The following is a 22300-nucleotide window of genomic DNA, read 5'->3' as shown; positions in this document are numbered from 1 at the left end:
CCAGTCGGATGTTTATCCATAACTTCCAGCTATCTGCAACATCATCCGTGACATCTACCTCCACGACTGTAGCAGCCACTGTGCATGTGCTGCTACACTTCTGTATAGTGGCGCATGAACAGTCTCTGCTCCGGAAGCCAAAGCAGAGCCTCTGCACTTGCGCTCCTACTCGGAGCAGCAGTGCAGGCACAAGATTGTCAGGACTCGCTGAGATGTCTGCTCTGTCACTCGTAAGGGGGGTGTCTACAGCTTTGGGGACACCCCCTCACATTTGTAGAACTCTGCTTCTACGATAGAAGTGCTAAAGCCAGCGACTGTAGTGATCATGTGGTTAGTAAGCAGACGGGGACCATGGGATGGGTTTAGCCTTAAAGCATTCACTGCATTTAAAAAACATACTTTATTCCCTGGACAACCCCTTTAGGGTATGGTGGGGGTAGTAATACTTTCACAGCTCAGGGTCATTGGATCAAGTGTAGACAATGCTCTGCCAGTTAAATGTATCAGTGGCACAAATATGTTATCAAAGTTTGTTACAATGTCGATTCACAAGAGGACAGTCGGCACACAACTGCTGCGCGGTGCACGTGTCCAGGGTCGGTGTCCCGCTTACATATACAAAGAGAAGACCAGCACTCGCAGGATGGATGCAGTTCTATTTATTGCCACATCAGAAGTAAAGTGACGCGTTTCGACTCTACAATCGAGTTGTAGAGTGGAAACGCGTCACTTTTCTTCTGATTTGGCAATAAATAGAACTGCATCCATCCTGCGAGTGCTGGTCTTCTCTTTGCATATGAGTTTGTTACAATGTATCAGTCTATAGTCCAGGCTGTTTAGCACCCAGAGGATTGTCTAGAATGAATACAATTGTAACAAACCCCCAGCTGTAAGAAGAAGATAGAAAAGGATGGATTTTTAGAATTGATCAGCAGGTATTTATTATAGTTATACCACATTTTACATCCTCCACTGCAGCCATCACCCAGAATGCATTTCCCCTCGCCCTTTTTTCGCAGCGCAGACACATGGGAGATCGGCTCAGTGTGACATCAATTTTTATTTAGCTTTTTGTGTGGAGTTGTCAGAGGCAGTGACAGAAATCAGCAGGTTTGTTCGTGTGCAAGTGTTGGTGGAGCTCTGCAGTGCGGGGCGTCCGCAGAGTCGGCTCCTCCGCGCACGGCTCACTCATGGGAATAGTGACTCGCCTCCGAGACTTGTTTGCCATTGGTTGTTTCAATCGTCTTGACCAGAACAACTTTCTTTGGGTTCGGGGAATTTCGTGTCACAGAAGAAGTTCTCCCGTCAAAGTTTAAGAGACCGGCTGCAGAAATAAAATGGAGAAATGTGAATAGTTAGTATCACACAGACTTAGATACACCAGCTCAGCAGACAGTATCAAACCTGCTAGGCTTAGATACACCAGCTCATTAAACTGTGTGATACATGATAGGCTTAGATACAGCAGCTCAGCAGACTGTATCACATGTGACACGTTTACAGACACCAGCTCAGCAGATTGTATCACACATGATAGACTTAGATACACCCCTCAGCCTACTGACACACATGATAGACTTAGATACACAGCTCAGTAGATTGTATCATACCTGATAGACTTAGATACACCCCTCAGCAGATTGTATCATACCTGATAGACTTAGATACACCCCTCAGCCTACTGACACACATGATAGGCTTAGATGCAGCCGCACTGCAGACAGTATCACACATAATAGGCTTAGATACATCAGTTCAGCAGACAGTATCGCACAGGACAGACATAGATACAGCAGTCTTGGCTAGTCTGACCACCAGCATTGATCTTGGTCACGGCCCCAGATGCCAAGGGAGGGGGAATTTGGGAACAAAGGAAAATGCCAACATAAACTTCATAACTTATTTCTCACATTTCCATGGAAACTCCAGTGAAAAAAACACTCACCCAATTTATCCATAGCAGAAACCTGGGAACTGGAGGGATGATGGTTCAACCTAAAAGAAACCACAGATCTACAGTCATCTAACATAGGAAAAAGTAAGGAGGTCATTTACTAACAGAAATACGTCTATATTAGGTGTATTTCTAGCGCAGATTGCGGCGCAAAGGTTGGGGAAAGGGGTGGGCCGGCAGGCTCGTCTCATTCATTTATGCAAGGGAGCTGGTGTAGATTTAGAAATGGTGGTGGATACGACAAAGTTATGTAAAGGCCAGCACCTTCGCTAGCTATAGGGGTTGTTAAGACTGGCGTCAAAATGCTGGTCTTAATAAATGACCCCCTAAGTGTGTGTCCAACAACAACTTTGCAGACTGTTTCCAATGGCAAAGAGCAGAATAGTGAGTGCAGCTCTGGAGAATAATTCAGGATGTAACTCAGGATCAGTACAGGATAAGTAATGTATGTACACAGTGACTGCACCAGCAGAATAGTGAGTGCAGCTCTGGAGTATAATACAGGATGTAACTCAGGATCAGTACAGGATAAGTAATGTAATGTATGTATACAGTGACTGCCCTAGCAGAATAGTGAGTGCAGCTCTGGAGTATAATACAGGATGTAACTCAGGATCAGTACAGGATAAGTAATGTATGTACACAGTGACTGCACCAGCAGAATAGTGAGTGCAGCTCTGGAGTATAATACAGGATGTAAGTAAGGATCAGTACAGGATAAGTAATGTATGTACACAGTGACTCCACCAGCAGAATAGTGAGTGCAGCTCTGGAGTATAATACAGGATGTAACTCAGGATCAGTACAGGATTAATAATGTATGTACACAGTGACTGCACCAGCAGAATAGTGAGTGCAGCTCTGGAGTATAATACAGGATGTAACTCAGGATTAGTACACGATAAGTAATGTAATGTATGTACACAGTGACTGCACCAGCAGAATAGTGAGTGCAGCTCTGGAGTATAATACAGGATGTAAGTAAGGATCAGTACAGGATAAGTAATGTATGTACACAGTGACTCCACCAGCAGAATAGTGACTGCAGCTCTGGAGTATAATACAGGATGTAACTCAGGATCAGTACAGGATAATAATGTATGTACACAGTGACTGCACCAGCAGAATAGTGAGTGCAGCTCTGGGGTATAATAAAGGATGTAACTCAGGATCAGTACAGGATAGTAATGTAATGTATGTACACAGTGACTGCACCAGCAGAATAGTGAGTGCAGCTCTGGAGTATAATACAGGATGTAACTCAGGATCAGTACAGGATAAGTAATGTATGTACACAGTGACTGCACCAGCAGAATAGTGAGTGCAGCTCTGGAGTATAATACAGGATGTAACTCAGGATCAGTACAGGATAAGTAATGTAATGTATGTATACAGTGACTGCCCTAGCAGAATAGTGAGTGCAGCTCTGGAGTATAATACAGGATGTAACTCAGGATCAGTACAGGATAAGTAATGTATGTACACAGTGACTGCACCAGCAGAATAGTGAGTGCAGCTCTGGAGTATAATACAGGATGTAAGTAAGGATCAGTACAGGATAAGTAATGTATGTACACAGTGACTCCACCAGCAGAATAGTGAGTGCAGCTCTGGAGTATAATACAGGATGTAACTCAGGATCAGTACAGGATTAATAATGTATGTACACAGTGACTGCACCAGCAGAATAGTGAGTGCAGCTCTGGAGTATAATACAGGATGTAACTCAGGATTAGTACACGATAAGTAATGTAATGTATGTACACAGTGACTGCACCAGCAGAATAGTGAGTGCAGCTCTGGAGTATAATACAGGATGTAAGTAAGGATCAGTACAGGATAAGTAATGTATGTACACAGTGACTCCACCAGCAGAATAGTGACTGCAGCTCTGGAGTATAATACAGGATGTAACTCAGGATCAGTACAGGATTAATAATGTATGTACACAGTGACTGCACCAGCAGAATAGTGAGTGCAGCTCTGGGGTATAATAAAGGATGTAACTCAGGATCAGTACAGGATAAGTAATGTAATGTATGTACACAGTGACTGCACCAGCAGAATAGTGAGTGCAGCTCTGGAGTATAATACAGGATGTAACTCAGGATCAGTACAGGATAAGTAATGTATGTACACAGTGACTGCACCAGCAGAATAGTGAGTGCAGCTCTGGAGTATAATACAGGATGTAACTCAGGATCAGTACAGGATAAGTAATGTAATGTATGTACACAGTGACTGAACCAGCAGAATAGTGAGTGCAGCTCTGGAGTATAATACAGGATGTAACTCAGGATCAGTATAGGATAAGTAATGTATGTACACAGTGACTGCACCAGCAGAATAGTGAGTGCAGCTCTGGAGTATAATACAGGATGTAACTCTGTGTACATACATTACTTCTCCTGTACTGATCCTGAGTTACATCCTGTATTATACTCCAGAGCTGCACTCACTATTCTGCTGGTGCAGTCACTGTGTACATACATTACTTATCCTGTACTGATCCTGTGACTGCACCAGCAGAATAGTGAGTGCAGCTCTGTAGTTTTACTACAGGTATGATTTAAAGTACACTGTCCATACAGTAATGGAGCAGACTGCACTGTACCAGCAGAGCTCAGTGACATTTGGTAGAATAACACAGCTTTTCAGCAGTAAGGTAATTTCCAAACCATAGGTGTCCAGAGATGCTTTCTCTCCACTCACCGGGTCTCCTCGCCCTCCAGCAGTTTTCGGTAGGTAGCGATCTCAATGTCCAGCGCCAGCTTGGTGTTCATCAGATCCTGGTATTCTTTCACTTTGCGAGCCATATCCTGCTTTGCCTTCCTCAGGGCGTCTTCCAGATCCTGGGCGTGACCCTTGGCGTTCTGTATAGCTTGTTCCCCAGTCTCCTCTGTGTGGGCGATGGTGTTCTCAAGATTGGTTCTCTGAGAGAGAAAGATGGAGAAGACGGGATGAAAAAGTGGTGTAAAAATTCTAGTAGGAGATAGAGAAGAGTCCACCTGAGCAGGGGCCACCCCCTATGGATACTGAAAACTGGGGCTCGCTCTATGGTACCCAACGCCTAAAGAGTGATTGCCCAATCCTATACACAGCTTTGGTGCATTGACGCTAGCATGGTGGCTCTATATGGAGGAAACCATTGGTTGCCATCAGACCCACTAAGTGTCTGAGAGCAAGGGGCACCTCAGGGGCGGTCTCTATGAAGGCGAAATTATTAGGTGGCTATCTATCCAAGTCCAAAGGCGCCCAGTACATAAGGGGCCCACTGCCACTCTATAGACAGCTTCCTAAAGGATATTAAGGATTTATGGAGCCTATGTACTGCTCTTGCATGTAAGTCTTCTGCTGACTATGTGCGCCCCCCTGAGGACACTATGAGAGGTGCAGCACTTGGCATTGTATGGTGGCAATGTAACTGCCATGGTCAGGGAGGCTTTGATTGGCACAGTGGCGGTGGGCACTATGGCTGTGTTTGGTATTGTCGGCAACATTCCTGGCACTGTTGGATTGGGACACTTTCACTACCACTTCAAGGGGCTAAAAGAAAAATAGGCGGGTCAGCGGGTGGATCTGAGTAGTGTGTCCCCCAAGGGCCCATGTACCTGGTTCTTTAGGGCCTCATTGTCACTGTTGACCCTCTGTATCATCCGGTGAAGTTCCACCACCTCGTTCTTCAGAGCCTTCAACTCATCACTTGTCCGTTTACCCTGATTGACCAAATCATCAATCTGTGGATGAAGCAAAAAAGGTTATGAGCCGATTCACATCAGAGGATCCTATGAGTAGGGCAGGGGCCTCCATAGTGAAAAACTGGCCCCATAGCAAAAATCAAAGCGTTGCCCCCCTGTTTGGTTGAAATTAACCCACCTTACCAAAAAGACCTGTTCCTTCCACTCCGTTCCCATTATTTGTAGGGAACGGAGAGGACACAATAAGACTCGCACCTTGCTCTTGTACCAGTGCTCGGCCTCCTGACGGCTCTTGTCCGCCATGTTCTGGTACTGTGCCCGGACCTCGTCCATAACCTGCTTCATCTCCAGATCTCGGTTATTGTCCAGTTCTACCGTCACTTTGTCGCTGTGCACCTGAGACTGCAGCTCCCGAATTTCCTTCAGCAGAAAAAAACCCCCAAAAATACAGAATTTACCTGAGAAATCTCACACTTCATCTCAAAAGGTGAAAACACTCCCACTAACTATAAGCCATTGACCTGTGCATTTCCAGTGACATCTATGTACAGTACAGACCAAAAGTTTGGACACACCTTCTCATTCGAAGAGTTTTCTTTATTTTCATGACTATGAAAATTGTAGATTCACACTGAAGGCATCAAAACTATGATTTAACACATGTGGAATTATATACATAGCAAACAAGTGTGAAACAACTGAAAATATGTCATATTCTAGGTTCTTCAAAGTAGCCACCTTTTGCTTTGATTGCTGCTTTGCACACTCTTGGCATTCTCTTGATGAGCTTCAAGAGGTAGTCCCCTGAAATGGTCTTCACTTCACAGGTGTGCCCTGTCAGGTTTAATAAGTGGGATTTCTTGCCTTATAAATGGGGTTGGGACCATCAGTGGCGTTGAGGAGAAGTCAGGTGGATACACAGCTGATAGTCCTACTGAATAGACTGTTAGAATTTGTATTATGACAAGAAAAAAGCAGCTAAGTAAAGAAAAACGAGTGGCCATCATTACTTTAAGAAATGAAGGTCAGTCAGTCAGCCGAAAAATTGGGAAAACGTTGAAAGTAAGGGCTATTTGACCATGAAGGAGAGTGATGGGGTGCTGCGCCAGATGACCTGGCCTCCACAGTCACCGGACCTGAACCCAATCGAGATGGTTTGGGGTGAGCTGGACCGCAGAGTGAAGGCAAAAGGGCCAACAAGTGCTAAGCATCTCTGGGAACTCCTTCAAGACTGTTGGAAGACCATTTCAGGGGACTACCTCTTGAAGCTCATCAAGAGAATGCCAAGAGTGTGCAAAGCAGTAATCAAAGCAAAAGGTGGCTACTTTGAAGAACCTAGAATATGACATATTTTCAGTTGTTTCACACTTGTTTGTTATGTATATAATTCCACATGTGTTAATTCATAGTTTTGATGCCTTCATAGTCATGAAAATAAAGAAATCTCTTTGAATGAGAAGGTGTGTCCAAACTTTTGGTCTGTACTGTATGTACTTACATTAGAAATCTTATAATTTTACAAATTTTACCCTTTAAGTAATAATTCTGAAAATGAGAAATAAATTGGCCAAGATGTAATAAGCCTGGACTCCAGACTGATACGTTTTACCTGCACTGATACACTGTAACAAACTCTCAGGACAGAAGAGAGTCTTGTGTTGCTGATGATGTGTTTAGCTCACAGAGGATTGTCTAGAATCTAGATGATACAATTGTAACAAACCCTTAGCTGGGAGAAGTATTAGGCTGGTTTCAGACGAGCGAGTGTCACGTTCCGGACTCGCAGCTCAGCTCCCATCATGAACTTTCAGCACTGCTGCGGTGGCAGGATTATGTCAGTGTTATCCAGTACATGCCAGACCTCAAAGGGTTACATAGCATCATAAATCAATACAATTCTATGCGACCCCGTCAGTGCTGGGAGGTCAGGACGGGAGCTGCGCTGCGAGTCTGGAGCGTGAGACACGCGCTCGTCTGAAAGAGTCCTTACGTCTCTAGCTTTTCATTCACTAACAGCAAGCAGATTTAATTTTCCACCCCCAGGTTTTAAAAGAAGGAATTTTCCCGGAGATGTGAATGCTGTAAAGGGGCCTCCCATACCCAGGACCTACCTCTATGAGCTACAGACAAGGACCTGGCTCCCCTGTGTATAACACAGAACCATTGATTTCTATGGCTTAGTATAGGTCAGGGGTCGGCGACCTCTGGCACTCCAGCAGTGGTGAAACTACGACTCCCAGCATGCTCTATTCACTTCTATGTGAGTTCTTAGAACAGCCAAGAAAGTGTGCATCCTGGGAGTAGTAGTTTCACCACAGCTGGAGTGCCGGAGGTTGCTGATCCCTGGTCTAGGTCATCATTTCCCATGGGACCCTGGATCCCACAACGGGCTCATCATTGGAAGGCTCGCACTTGTCCTGTACTTTACCTCATTACACAGCTGCTTCAGAACCTCCAGCTCATCTGTCAGGCTTTCCAGCTTGGATTCATTGTCCACTTTGTGGAGGTAAGTGTCATCCAGGTCCTGGAGGGGCAGAAGAGATTAAAAGGAAGAACATTTCATTATAAAGTCAAGGGGAAACCCTGTAGCTGGAGTGAGCCTTGTATTTTAGGTAAGGGGTGGTCTGTGATAGGCCTGGTGCAAGGGTGTCAATATTCTAGTTTGATTTAATCTATAAAATATCTACTATCTATAACAAAAACAAATGAAAGCAGCACAGCAGACAAAAAGTAAATGGTGTGCCCGAGGCTATGGAGACAATCCCGTATCCAAAAGTAGCATAAAGAAGAAAATTCCACGGCTCTCCCGGGGATGGGATTACAAATAGTGTTCTTTAGTCACCAGCGCGACGTTTCAGTCCTCTCACCGGGACTTTTCTCAAGTAGTGATACATAACAATGGTGCTGGGTGCACATACAGTGGATATAAAAAGTCTACACACCCCTGTATGTGTCCTCTATATGTACAGTGGATATAAAAAGTCTACACACCCCTGTATGTGTCCTCTATATATACAGTGATATAAAAAGTCTACACACCGCTGTTAAAATGTCAGCTTTCTGTGCTGTAAAATAATGAGACAAAGATAAATCAGTTCAGAACTTTTTCCACCTTTAATGTGACCTATAAACTGTACAACTCAACTGAAAAACAAACTGAAATCTTTTAGGTGGAGAGAAGAAAACAAAACAAAAAAACTAAAATAATGTGGTTGCATAAGTGTGCACACCCTCTAATAACTGGGGATGTAGCTGTGTTCAGAAAGAAGCAATCACATTCACAATCCTGTTAAATAGGAGTCGGCATACACCGGCCATCATGTAAAGTGCCTCTGATTAACCCCAAATAAAGTTCAGCTGCTCTAGTTGGTCTTTCCTGAAATTTTCTTAGTCTCATCCGACAGCAGAAGCCACGGTCCACAGAGAGCTTCCAAAGCATCAGAGGGATCTCATTGTTAGAAGGTATCAGTCAGGAGAAGGGGACAAAAGAGATTTCCAAGGCATTAAATATACCATGGAACACAGGGAAGACAGTCATCATCAAGTGGAGAAGATATGGCACAACAGTGACATCACCAAGAACTGGACGTCCCTCCAAAATTGATGAAAAGACGAGAAGAAAACTGGTCTGGGAGGCTACCAAGAGGCCTACAGCAACATTAAAGGAGCTGCAGGAATATCTGGCAAGTCCTGGCTGTGTGGTACATGTGACAACAATCTCCCGTATTCTTCATATGTCTGGGCTATGGGGTAGAGGGGCAAGACGAAAGCCTTTTCTTACCAAGAAAAACATCCAGGCCAGGCTACATTTTGCAAAAACACATCTGAAGTCTCCCAAAAGCACGTGGGAAAAGGTGTTATGGTCTGATGAAACCAAGGTTGGACTTTTTGGCCATAATTCCAAAAGATATGTTTGGCGCAAAAACAACACTGCACATCACCAGAAGAACACCATCCCCACAGTGAAGCATGGTGGTGGCAGCATCATGCCAAGGGGCTGTTCTTCTTCAGCTGGAACTGGGGCCTTAGTTAAGCTGGAGGGAGCTATGAACAGTTCCAAATACCAGTCAATATTGGCCCAAAACCTTCAGGCTTCTGCTAGAAAGCTGAACATGAAGAGGAACTTCATCTTTCAGCATGACAACGACCCAAAGCATACATCCAAATCAACCAAGGAATGGCTTCACCAGAAGAAGATACAAGTTTTGGAATAGCCCAGCCAGAGCCCAGACCTGAATCCGATTGAAAATCTGTGGGGTGATCTGAAGAGGGCTGTACCCAGGAGATGGAGAGTCAAAATGTGCCATGCTGATAGACTCCTACCCAAAAAGACTGAGTGCTGTAATAACATCAAAAGGTGCTTCAACAAAGCATTAGTTTAAGGGTGTGCACACTTATGCAACCATTTTATTTTTATATTTTTCCTTCCCTCCACCTAAAAGATTTCAGTTTGTTTTTCAGTTGAGTTGTACAGTTTATAGGTCACATTAAAGGTGGAAAAAGTTCTGAAATGATTTATCTTTGTCTCATTTTTTTACATCACAGAAACCTGACATTTTAACAGGGGTGTGTAGACTTTTTATATCCACTTTATATAAGTTAAACTAGATAATGTACAGGATGTACATGTATAGTGAGGAGATCAATGAGGTGAGCCCAAGTATGCCGGGGAGGCGGTCGCTCACGTGATGGTCAGCTGACAGCCGCGTGTGTGCGTTCCACCTCATTGTCGCTTCCTGCTCTCCACAAGTTATTTACTTCACTTCCGCGCATGCGCATTTGGCTTTGTTTGACGCCGAACGCATGAGGGGTTTCCATGCTGGTTAGTAATCTGCTATGTTCTCAATTTTGTTTTTAATTAAGCTGTGCATGTGAGTTTTTAATATATCAATTATGTCACTGGATGGAGGATTTATGTATATGGATATAATGATGTTATGTGAATATTAATTAGAATTATGCATCATCACATTAGGGATTGATAGGGAGTATCAGATGAATTTATATTGTGTTTTAAATCATGTTTTTTTATGATTTTTCTGACAATTATGTATTATCAATTATCTAGTTTAAGCTATATATATGTACCCAGCACCATTGTTATGTATCACTGCTTGAGAAAAGTCCCAGTGAGAGGACTGAAACGTCACGCTGGTGAATAAAGAATTTTCTTCTTTATCTATCTATCTATCTCAGAAGATTCCCTGTAATAAGCTATCTACCATTTTGAGAAGTTATTTCATTCCAATAATCTTATTGCAATGTTGATACATTGTTACTCTTTGTCACTTGCAGTACCACTTTTGTCCACTAGTATTAGCTGATATTTGCCATAGATATCAATGCAACAGCACCCCCATCTTCAATTCTTAACTGAAAGGCATGTATGGCTGAGTTCGACCCTAAAGTTCATCACACGCACCTTCTTCGTCAGCACAAAATCATTTTCTAGTTGATTCCTTCTGTTGATTTCATCCTCGTATCTGCAGAAACAAGGCAGAAAGGTGGAGAAGATAACTGACAATCTTCTTCCCCATAGCCACCAAAGACTTCAACATATGTAAAGATGACATAAAATCTACACACAAAATATCCTTTAAAGAGGTTGTGTCACGAAACATAGTCCACATTTTTCAGTGCCTGGATCTGAATACTTTTGTAATTAATTACATGTAATTAAAAATGTTGTATAGCCAGTGAGCTATTCAATAAAATGTATCTGTATAGCGCCACCTGCTGTCTGTTCCGTTCCTTATTTTCTTTTCTCCGTCTCACTGAGCTGGTCGGACACGCTCCGTTTAAATCTTCAACTGCCACCAGCCACATGTTCTGTTAGAAGCCGTGGCAGTTACAGGGAGAGCGCTGCAGCAGAAAGGACACGTCCCCTCAGCTGTCAGGCCGAAGATAATCTAGCAGAGCAATTGTAGCAGTGAAAAGGGAGATTTAAAATGGGGTAACTTTTTTGGAGTTTCTACTCTAGGGGTGCATCAGGGGGCTTCAAATGGGACATGGTGTCAAAAAACCAGTCCAGCAAAATCTGCCTTCCAAAAACCATATGGCATTCCTTTCCTTCTGTGCCCTGCCGTGTGCCCGTACAGCGGTTTACAACCACATATGGGGTGTTTCTGTAAACTACAGAATCAGGGCCATAAATATTGAGTTTAGTTTGGCTGTTAACCCTTGCTTTGTAACTGGAAAAACATTAAAATAGAAAATCTGCCAAAAAAGTGAAATTTAGAAATTATATCTCTATTTTCCATTAATTCTTGTGGAACACCTAAAGGGTTAACAAAGTTTGTAAAATCAGTTTTGAATACCTTGAGGGGTGCAGTTTCTAGAATGGGGTCATTTTTGGGTGGTTTCTATTATGTAAGCCTCGCAAAGTGACTTCAGACCTGAACTGGTCCTTGAAAAGTTGGTTTTTGAAAATTTCTGAAAAATTTCAAGATTTGCTTCTAAACTTCTAAGCCTTCTAACGTCCCCCAAAAAATAAAATGTCATTCCCAAAATGATCCAAACATGAAGTAGACATATGGGGAATGTAAAGTAATAACTATTTTTGTAGGTATTACTATGTATTATAGAAGTAGAGAAATTGAAACATGGAAATTAGCAAATTTTTCCAAATTTTTGGCACATTTTTCATTTTTTTTAATAAATAATAATAAAAAAAATTGACTCCATTTTACCAGTGTCATGAAGTACAATATGTGACGAAAAAACAATCTCAGAATGGTCTGGATAAGTCAAAGCGTTTTAAAGTTATCACCACGTAAAGTGACACTGGTCAGATTTGCAAAAAATTGCCTGGTCCTTAAGGTGAAAATGAGTTAAAGGCTTATTATTTGAGTACTATATGGTAGTATTATCATGGAACTATTATATGGCATGATTATATCTGCACTATGTGGCAGTATTAATATGAACACCGTATGGCACTTTTATTGGCACTGTATGGTTGCATTGTTTAGTGATGGTGGGGCAGTATTATCACAACCCTGGGCTCTCCGCAGACCTAGGCCCATCCCTGGCTGTGATCAGACACTATAGTGTGGCTGCCCAGTCTGAGAGCTGGCATGATGTATAAATCTGAAGCCGACCCTGTGCCCCTATAAGTCCTATGTATCCAGCATTTACTCTGCTCCAGCGCCCTGTACAGGAGAATATACTGACCGGCTCTTGAGTTCCTCCACCACGGATTGCATGTTCTGGAGCGCGGCCTGGAGCTTGTCCTTCTCATGCAGGAGGCCATCGATCTGCTGCTTCAGGTGGTTGCTGGACGTCAGGATTATATGATCAGTGTTTGACTTATATGTGTCCTTCTCCTTCAGGAGATGCAGCTGGGTCTTAAGAACCTTGTTCTGTCTTTCCAGGTCCCGGACCTGTCAGCGAGCAATAATCATTACAGTGGAGGATCATTAGTCATGTGAGGCATTAGAATTATTATATTAATATATTGCAAGAAAGTCAGAAATAATAAATTACACATGACTGCAGGATCTGACTACAAAGGGTTTCTTGTAGTCTGGTACCATGGAGACACCTAACTCTGCATGGGAGCTGTGTACACAAAACAGGAATTGTTTTATTTTGTATTTTGAATGCAATTTGAGCAATAAAAATGGTTAAAAAAGGGATCCTTACAGTAGTGACCTCGCAGGAGTAAGGGTTGCAGTTTTGGCTTTTATTTCAGCAGAAGGTAGAGGGCTTGGCAATCATTATTATTGTATCTTAGAGGGTATACATTTTCTTTCAGTCAAATGGTTGACTATGGAGACATCTAATTGTGCATAGGAACTTTATACACAAAACCGGCTCAGCAAAGTTGCTTCATTTTGCATTTTAGATGCTTTGATCAAAAAAAAATGATTGCAAAAGGGACCATGGTGTTTAGAAAGCAGCCACTAGGTGGCGCAGGGGAGGCTTTGGGCTAAATCTAAATACAATTGATATCCAGAAATTTACAAAGAAACAAAAACAAATAATTATCATAAATAAATAACAAATAATTGATAATTTCAAGGATTTTTGTGTCTTTAATATTTAATCTTTATCCTTGGGCACCTTATGGTGGAACTAGTTGTAGGAAATGATTGCAAAAATTTAGAGTGGAAACCCGTGATTTTATTACAATTCTTACTGCCGAGCTCAATTATTACAGGAATTCTCAGTATTTGTATAACAATAAGATCTACAACCTACAATATCATCATGTGAACCCCCTGACGATCATTCAGCTCCTAGAAACATCTGCTACAAAATGACAAACCAAATGTATCAACAAAGAGACAGAGTTTATAAATGGTTACAGCAGAGTTTGTTACAAAAATAATGTTTCCTTTTTCTAGTTTATTTATGGGAATCTGTGATGGAGTTTGTAAAATTTATTATCCATGCCTAAAATTTATTTTGTCGCAAGATATTATTACTGGAACAAATCATAAGATTTGGCAGAAGAGTTGATATTTTTACTATTTTTATCTCATAAAACCATAAAGCAGCCAAGAACACTAACATTTAACTTCTGCCTTGCTAGTACCACTTATCTCCACTAGATGGTGCTGCAGGGGCCAGGTTGTCCATTGCCATTTCTTATAGGGGTGTTCTGCTTTCAGTAACCCTTTTGGAAGCTAATGTGTCCGCTTCCCCCATATAACAAATAGGGTAATAGGATTCAGAGATCAAGAGTTACACACACTTAAAGGAACCAGACTATGTGCTAGGCATAACAACAGTGACTCAACTTCACCTGGAAATGTTCCTTTAATTGTGCCAAGTGGACTTCAGGGCTCTGGAGCAGCCCATCTAATAAACTGGATATTCCAGTAGCCCTGACTCTGACATTGCTGCTGCCCAATATAAATCTAACCCAGTTTCCAGTACAGAATGCCAAATGCAACCCTGTGCCTTAAATCCCATCTAATCTGCCACATAACGGACACCAGGCAGTGAATAGATGAACACTATTGGATTCCAGTGTACGAATTCTACCTAATGTCCATAAGATCTATAATAATGAAGTATTCACAATGTTAGGGCTCGTTTACACGAACGTGTGCTGCCCGTTGACGTATTTCGGACCGCATTTGCAGATCCGCAATACACTGGCACCGTTCCATGTGCATTCCGCATCACTGATGAGGACCCATTCATTTTAATGGGTCCGCAAATCCGGCACGGAAGCACGGAACGGAACACTACGGAGTGCTTTCTGGGGTTCCGTTCCGTGCCTCCGCACCGCAAAAAGATCATGTTCTATCTTTTTGCGGAACGGAGGGATCGCGGACCCATTCAAGTGAATGGGTCCATGATCCCCATGCGGCTGGGCCAAAGTTGGTGCCCGTGCATTGCGGACCGCAATTTGCGGTCCACAGCACGGGCACGGGCTTCACACGGTCATGTGAACGAGCCCTTATTGTGTCCCCACATGGCCCAGTGACAGCATTGCTGTTCTCTTGTATTACAAAGCAGCTTGCAGCCCCCTGAAGTACACTCTATGCACCCCCAATAAGGATGCCCCTGTACAGGGTGATAGCTATAGGGGTGCAGAGGGCGTTGTCACCCCCCACTGCCACCTATGAAGATACCAGATTGGGGAAAGGAAAGGGGGGTCAATATAGATTTTGGATTGGGGCCCAGGTACTTTAGGTTACACCTCTGCCCTTGCATCCTGGCACACAGGACTGTTCACACCAAGTCCCTCATGGCGCAGCGCCAGCTCCTGTGCCCGTACCATGAGAACTGCACTGAGATTATTCCTGACCACGAAACCCAAACAGCGGGCACTGAGCACACAGGTGTGTGGCTGCACAGGGAGGTTGGCATCGTAATACCAGCTGGGAGGATACTGTCATAGGGATTATGCTGCCCATGTTTACTGAGGGCATTATTCACAATACCCCAGTAATGACATAAGATCCGTCCATTATTCCCTGAGGCTGACAATCATTTTCTCACCATTCTGTCTGTGTCCTGTCCCCAGGATTAGAGTCCTGGGTTACCGCGTCCTGCGGTTTCCGTGTCACACGGGATCATACAATGTGAACGTGACCCTGACTGACCCCGAGAAACGAGACTTTACAGAGATTTCAGGTTAAATAGCTTAGTCATCATATGAAAAGTTCTGCCACTTTGTGTTTCAATTTCCCATCATTTTCAAGATCTCTGCTTGCTGCACATAGACGGAAAGCCTGTCCTGACTCAATATTTCTCACAGAAGGAGGTTACTTACAACGGTTGTCAGTCTGGACAATCCTTTGTGAGCCAAACGATCGGATCTCCGGTCTGTTAAAATGTATCAGTGCAGGCAAAATGTATCAAACTATCAGGGCAGGAGAGAGATATGATCTGCCTATGTGGTTAGCTCACAGAGGATTGTCTAGACTGGATACAACTGTACCAAATGCACAGCTGTGAGAAGTATAAAGTCAGCATGGGTTTTGAGCCTGTAAAAAAACAGGAATGTTTCATGCACTGTCAGCCAGCAGAGGTTTTGAAAATAGGGAGGGACCGCAAAATGTTTTCATATATACTGATGTTAGATCACTACCCCCAAATTTAAGATATATATTTTATGTATGACCTGATAGCACTGGCGGAACTAGAACTGACAGGGCCACACAGCAAATTTTTGAATACCCCCCCCCCCTCAGTTCCCTTAATGTAGACCTCAGACCAGACTAAAAAATAAATACTCACCTCTCTTCTCCTCCCGCGTGCGCCTCCGCTCTTTGTACAGCACATTACATACTGTCCTGAAGCTTCTCTGCCGGAGAAGAGAAACAGAGAGCAGTGAGTAATACCAGTGCAAGGACTAGGAGCACTATACTCACCACTCCCTGGGCCCTGAAAATAAATCCATTTGCCCTCCTCCAGGTCCCCTGCTTCCATGGTAGCTATGCCTCTGCCTGCTAGGGCGCCCACAGGGACCAGCCTTTAAGTCAGGGCACAACACATCCATGTGCTTCCCACCAAAACAAACTCATTCACTGATTCTCTGCAACAAAATCTGCCGTGTGTGAAGGCACCCTAAAGCTTGTGTGAAACTATGAGCTATGTGTTCCTGTAAACCGGCCGCGCAGCTTTGTTTCTTCCATCTTCAGTAACTCTGCTACATCAACTCTGCTACACCGGTCTCCAGTAACTCCTCTACATCAAATCTGCTACACCAGTCTCCAGTAACTCTGCTACATCAAATCTGCTACACCAGTCTCCAGTAACTCTGCTACATTAACTCTGCTACACCGGTCTCCAGTAACTCCTCTACATCAAATCTGCTACACCAGTCTCCAGTAACTCTGCTACATTAACTTTGCTAACCATTCTCCAGTAAAGAATGGAGTGAGAAGAATGCAGAGTGCACATGAAGAATATTCTATGTTGCAGATCTGTAATTTGCTGAACGAAATACAGACACCGCCAAGTGCATGAGGCCTAACTCTGTTACATCAACTCAGCTACACCAGTCTTCAGTTTTACTCTTCTACATCAGCCTTCTGATCTGGTTATCAGACCTCCAGCTCTGATGCATGTATTGAGCCTACATCTCCACAACCCTGAGTCAACAACTCTACTGCACAGTTTCTCCAGCTCTGCTGCATTGGTTGTCCAGTTCTCATACACCGGCACTTGTCCTCCTGCTCTACTGAACCGGCGCTGCCTATCCATTCTGCTCTACTGAACAAGACACTTGGTGTCTCCACTTCACCAGATGAGAGCATAATGCTTCATAATATATCTTTACAGGGGACATCTAGTTTTATGAAATTGGTCAATTATAAAATGTATCCTGCCTGCATCCACCACTAGGGGGAGCTCACTGCACTTAAACTTTTACAGCTACGGTAGTATTGAACGGGACTCTATATAAGGCGTTATGCAACAAGCTCCCCCCAGTGGTGTCTGTAGGTAAGTGTTGTTACAGTGTCTTCGCAGGTGGGGAAAACACTGACTCCATAGTAGTCATTGGTCCGTCCTCCACGGTAGGTACTGCACTGTTCTGCAATGTGTAATTGTACTCTGCTACATATATTTGGCTCTCACGGTCTGTGCGCAGGAAATATTCACACCTGCGAAGCTTTAGATGTTGCGGTTCCCTGTAATAGAACACTGAATGTCCTGTACATCAATGAGCGTTATCCGCTGGGTGTAGTATTCTGCAGGGGAAATACACCTGGGTGTCCATTTTTAAAGGGTTTGCAGATTTTTTTAAACCATTTTTTGTTATTGCATCAATGAATCGAAGATAAAATATGAAGCAACATTGCATATAGACTTATATATCTGGAGCGTAATAATATTACAGGCTATAGCTACTAGAGAGGGGTCGCTGATCCAGGGAGTTATTCTGATTGCCTGATTGGAGTCGGGAAGGAATTTTTAATCCCCTAAAGTGAGGAAAATTGGCTTCTACCTCACAGGTTTTTTTTGCCTTCCTCTGGATCAACTTGCAGGATAACAGGCCGAACTGGATGGACAGAGGGCTTTTTTCGGCCTTATGTACTATGTTACTATGTTACTATGTTTCCATGGTAACAGACTACAAACCCCTTGTAGTCTGATCCTGCAGTCCTATGTCAGTCCTCTGTTCTGACCCCCACTTCTTGATAATCTGTAAACAGTATAAGAGGAGGCAGATCATCAATATCTGATTAGTAGGAGTCTGACTTTCAAATCCCACAGCGCTGTGGCCTCCTCGCAGCTCACCAAGCACAGCGCCGTACATTGTATAGTGGCTGTACTTGATATTACAGCCCAGCCTCATTACTTGAATGGGACTGAGCTGCAGCAACAGGCCGAACAAAAGGCCTCTTCAAACATGAGGTGGGAGGAGTCAGACATAAGGGGGCTAGGAAAAACGGTGCACCATATTTACAAAACATTGCTCCGCCCCTCTGGTCCGGGTATCCAGTAAAACAAAGGGGCGTTGCTAGGTAATCTCCATAGTGCAACTTTGTATCAATGAACTCGACTGGATACTTACACCAAAAATGACGCACACTGGGGCATACGTAGAAGAAACTGGGTCCCACAGCAAAGATATAGCTGGGCCCCCCATTATGGAGCCCACAGGACAGAAAACCCTTCCATAACCCTTTGGCTACATGCACATAAATGTTGTTTGTTTCCATGTCCGTTCCGTTTATTTTTGCGGATAGGATGCGGACCCATTCATTTCAATGTAGCCCCGCAAAAAAAAATAGAACATGTCCTATTCTTGTCCATTTTAGGCATTTTTACAATAGATCCGCAAAAAAAACCAAAATACGATGGCATACGGATGTGCATGTAGCCTTTCGCTGATTCCTCAACCCCCCTCTGTTTACTAATTATGCAGTTCCTTCTATTTTGGAGGGGAGTCCTGCACAGGTAATTGCCACCCAAGGGAATGAGACCAATGGGACGGAGCCCCTTCTCTCCGAGGGTCTGCCTCTATGCTATGCATGGCCATAGACCATGGAAAACTCTGCCGGCACGCAGTTTTACCAGTATTTGTTGCTGTGTTCAAATCGGTTGTTTTGACAAGCAAACAGTCGTTTAACCCACAGATCTGCGCACAAGCAATGTGAAAACTGCGCTAATTTGCAATAATAACAATGTTGGTTCAGTTTTTGGCCCTACTGTGGACGCTGCCCTTTCTGATCTGGTCTTATTTCTGAGGATGTGAGATAACGGAGCAATGATCAGTCCTTCTAATCAGTAACATGGTGCCGTCAATCGTTTGCTGCGGGTTATACAAAATTTCTGCGTCATTTTGCCATGATAATTGTGCCAAAACATGAGCTGTGTAAACACAGCCTAAAGGGCTTATCCAAGTTCTACTGATACATTTTACATGAAATGACACATTGTAGCAAACAGAATAGGAGAGATCAGAGACCGTATCACACATGATAACATTAGATACATCAGCTCAGCAGGCAGTATCACACATGATAGGACAAGATACATCAGCTCAGCAAACAGCATCACACATGATAGGCTTAGATACATCAGCTCAGCAAACAGCATCACAAATGATAGGCTTAGATACAGAAGCCCAGCAAACAGTATCACAAATGATAGGATTAGATACAGAAGCTCAGCAGGCAGTATCACACATGATAGGATTAGATACACAGCTCAGCAGGCAGTATCACACATGATAGGATTAGATACACAGCTCAGCAGGCAGTATCACACATGATAGGATTAGATACAGAAGCTCAGCAGGAAGTATCACAGATGATAGGATTAGATACCAAGTTTAGCAGACAGTATCACACATTATAGGATTAGATACACAGCCCAGCAAACAATATAATGGATGACAGGATTAGATACAGTACATTGACTCAGCAAATAGAATAACATGATAGGCTTAGAAACTGCAGCTCAGCAGACAGTATCACACATGATAGAATTACATACTCCAGCTCGACAGATAGGACTAGATACACATTTTAGCAGACAGTATCACATACACAGCACAGCAGACAGTATCACACATAATAGGCTTAGATACAGAAGCCCAGCAGACGCCCAGCAGATTGTATCACACATGTTAGGATTAGATACAACAGCTCAATAGACAGTATCACACATGTTAGGATTAGATACACAGCTCGGCAGCCAGTATCACACAGGATAGGATTAGATACACAGCTCGGCAGCCAGTATCACACATGATAGGATTAGATACAGCAGCTCAGCAGCCAGTATCACACATGATAGGCTTAGATACACAGCTCAGCAGACAGTATCACACATGATAGTATTAGATACACAGCTCAGCAGACAGCATCACACATGATAGTATTAGATACACAGCTCAGCAGCCAGTATCACACATGATAGGATTAGATACAGCAGCTCAGCAGCCAGTATCACACATGATAGGCTTAGATACACAGCTCAGCAGACAGTATCACACATGATAGTATTAGATACACAGCTCAGCAGACAGTATCACACATGATAGTATTAGATACACAGCTCAGCAGACAGTATCACACATGATAGTATTAGATACACAGCTCAGCAGACAGTATCACACAAGATAGGATTAGATACACAGCTCAGCAGACAGTATCACACATGATGGGATTAGATACACAGCTCAGCAGACAGTATCACACATGATGGGATTAGATACACAGCTCAGCAGACAGTATCACACATGATGGGATTAGATACACAGCTCAGCAGACAGTATCACACATGATAGTATTAGATACACAGCTCAGCAGACAGTATCACACAGGATAGGATTAGATACACAGCTCAGCAGACAGTATCACACATGATAGGATTAGATACACAGCTCAGCAGACAGTATCACACATGATAGTATTAGATACACAGCTCAGCAGACAGTATCACACATGATAGTATTAGATACACAGCTCAGCAGGCAGTATCACACAGGATAGGATTAGATACACAGCTCAGCAGACAGTATCACACAGGATAGTCTTAGATACACAGCTCAGCAGACAGTATCACACATGATAGGATTAGATACACAGCTCAGCAGACAGTATCACACATGATGGGATTAGATACACAGCTCAGCAGACAGTATCACACATGATGGGATTAGATACACAGCTCAGCAGACAGTATCACACAGGATAGGATTAGATACACAGCTCAGCAGACAGTATCACACATGATGGGATTAGATACACAGCTCAGCAGACAGTATCACACATGATAGTATTAGATACACAGCTCAGCAGACAGTATCACACATGATAGTATTAGATACACAGCTCAGCAGACAGTATCCCACATGGCTTAGATACAGAAGCCAGCAGATGGTATCACAGTCATAAATGGCTGATAACAGGGAAGAATAGAACAATTCAATGAGAGAGGAAACGAGCTGCAGGCTTATTGCCCCCTTTACCTTGTCTATGAAGTTGACAAACTGGTTGTTGAGCCCCTTGATCTGCTCCTTCTCCTCGTTCCTCATCTGGTGCAGTTTGGGGTCCACCTCCAGGTTGGGGAGAGAGGAGAGCAGGAAGGTGCTGGACCCGGGGGTCACCCTGGAGAGGTTCAGGCCGCTGATGGTTCGCTGCATTCCAGGCTGGTAGCCATTGCTTGCCCGGAAGACGGTGGGCTGTAATGACAGCGAGCCGTGGGACCTACTGCTGAACCCCCGGGTGGTGGCGTAGCGGTTTCTGGATAGGCTCATGGTGCTGGTGGCCGGGAGGAATCTGGGACTTGGTGCAGGCAGCAAAGAGCAGAAATGTAGCCCTGAGAGGACGGCTCCTTGTGATATCTGTTGGCTTTTCCTTCTTGCTTATTGACACATTATTTGAATGGACGTTCCTCCTCCGGAGGTTGGGTTGGAGTATGGCTGCTGTCCAGACCCTTCCCCAGATGTCACCACCTTATCAGCAAACACTGCGCTTGTCTCCAATTACTGTACCCCACTGTGACATGGAGACCATACCTCCCAACTTTTTGGACAGTCAAACAGGGACTTATGGTTCATTGCATAAAAGTCCATTTTTCCTGCATATTTACACAGTTTTCTTAGTGTACGAAAATTATCTGAACAGACAAATTTCTAAAATACAAATTGTATCAAATAATGAAATAGTATACAGAGAGGAACCAGACAAACACTTTCTGGATCAATATTGTAAATGTGAGAATGCAA

General features: G+C 43.5%; 1 protein-coding gene across 1 annotated transcript; it reads right to left on the bottom strand.

Annotated features, from left to right (window-relative positions):
• Positions 1–1018: 1018 nt before the first annotated feature.
• On the bottom strand, positions 1019–21924 carry LOC121008618 (keratin, type II cytoskeletal 8-like). The gene is made up of 9 exons (XM_040441277.1): positions 21542–21924; positions 12826–13034; positions 11075–11135; positions 8081–8176; positions 5908–6072; positions 5566–5691; positions 4667–4887; positions 1946–1995; positions 1019–1324 (listed from the first exon to the last, which is right to left on the bottom strand). Exons 1-9 carry the CDS (start codon positions 21827–21829, stop codon positions 1185–1187), a joined length of 1356 nt encoding a protein of 451 aa, XP_040297211.1. The 5' UTR covers positions 21830–21924; the 3' UTR covers positions 1019–1184.
• Between the last annotated feature and the right edge of the window lie 376 nt (positions 21925–22300).

Source organism: Bufo bufo, chromosome 7 (genome assembly GCF_905171765.1).
Source record: "Bufo bufo chromosome 7, aBufBuf1.1, whole genome shotgun sequence".
Taxonomy (NCBI): Eukaryota; Metazoa; Chordata; class Amphibia; order Anura; family Bufonidae; genus Bufo; species Bufo bufo.
Note: the sequence above shows the minus strand (reverse complement) of the source record. Positions and strands in the feature narration are given on the sequence as shown.

Coding starts and splice junctions, on each gene's coding strand:
- LOC121008618 (XM_040441277.1), bottom strand. CDS start 21,829: ATGAGCCTATCCAGAAACCGCTACGCCACCACCCGGGGGTTCAGCAGT. Junction 13,035..21,541: donor TTGTCAACTTCATAGACAAG/GTAAAGGGGGCA, acceptor GCTCGCTGACAG/GTCCGGGACCTGGAAAGACA. Junction 1,996..4,666: donor CTGGAGGGCGAGGAGACCCG/GTGAGTGGAGAG, acceptor GGTTTCTTTTAG/GTTGAACCATCATCCCTCCA.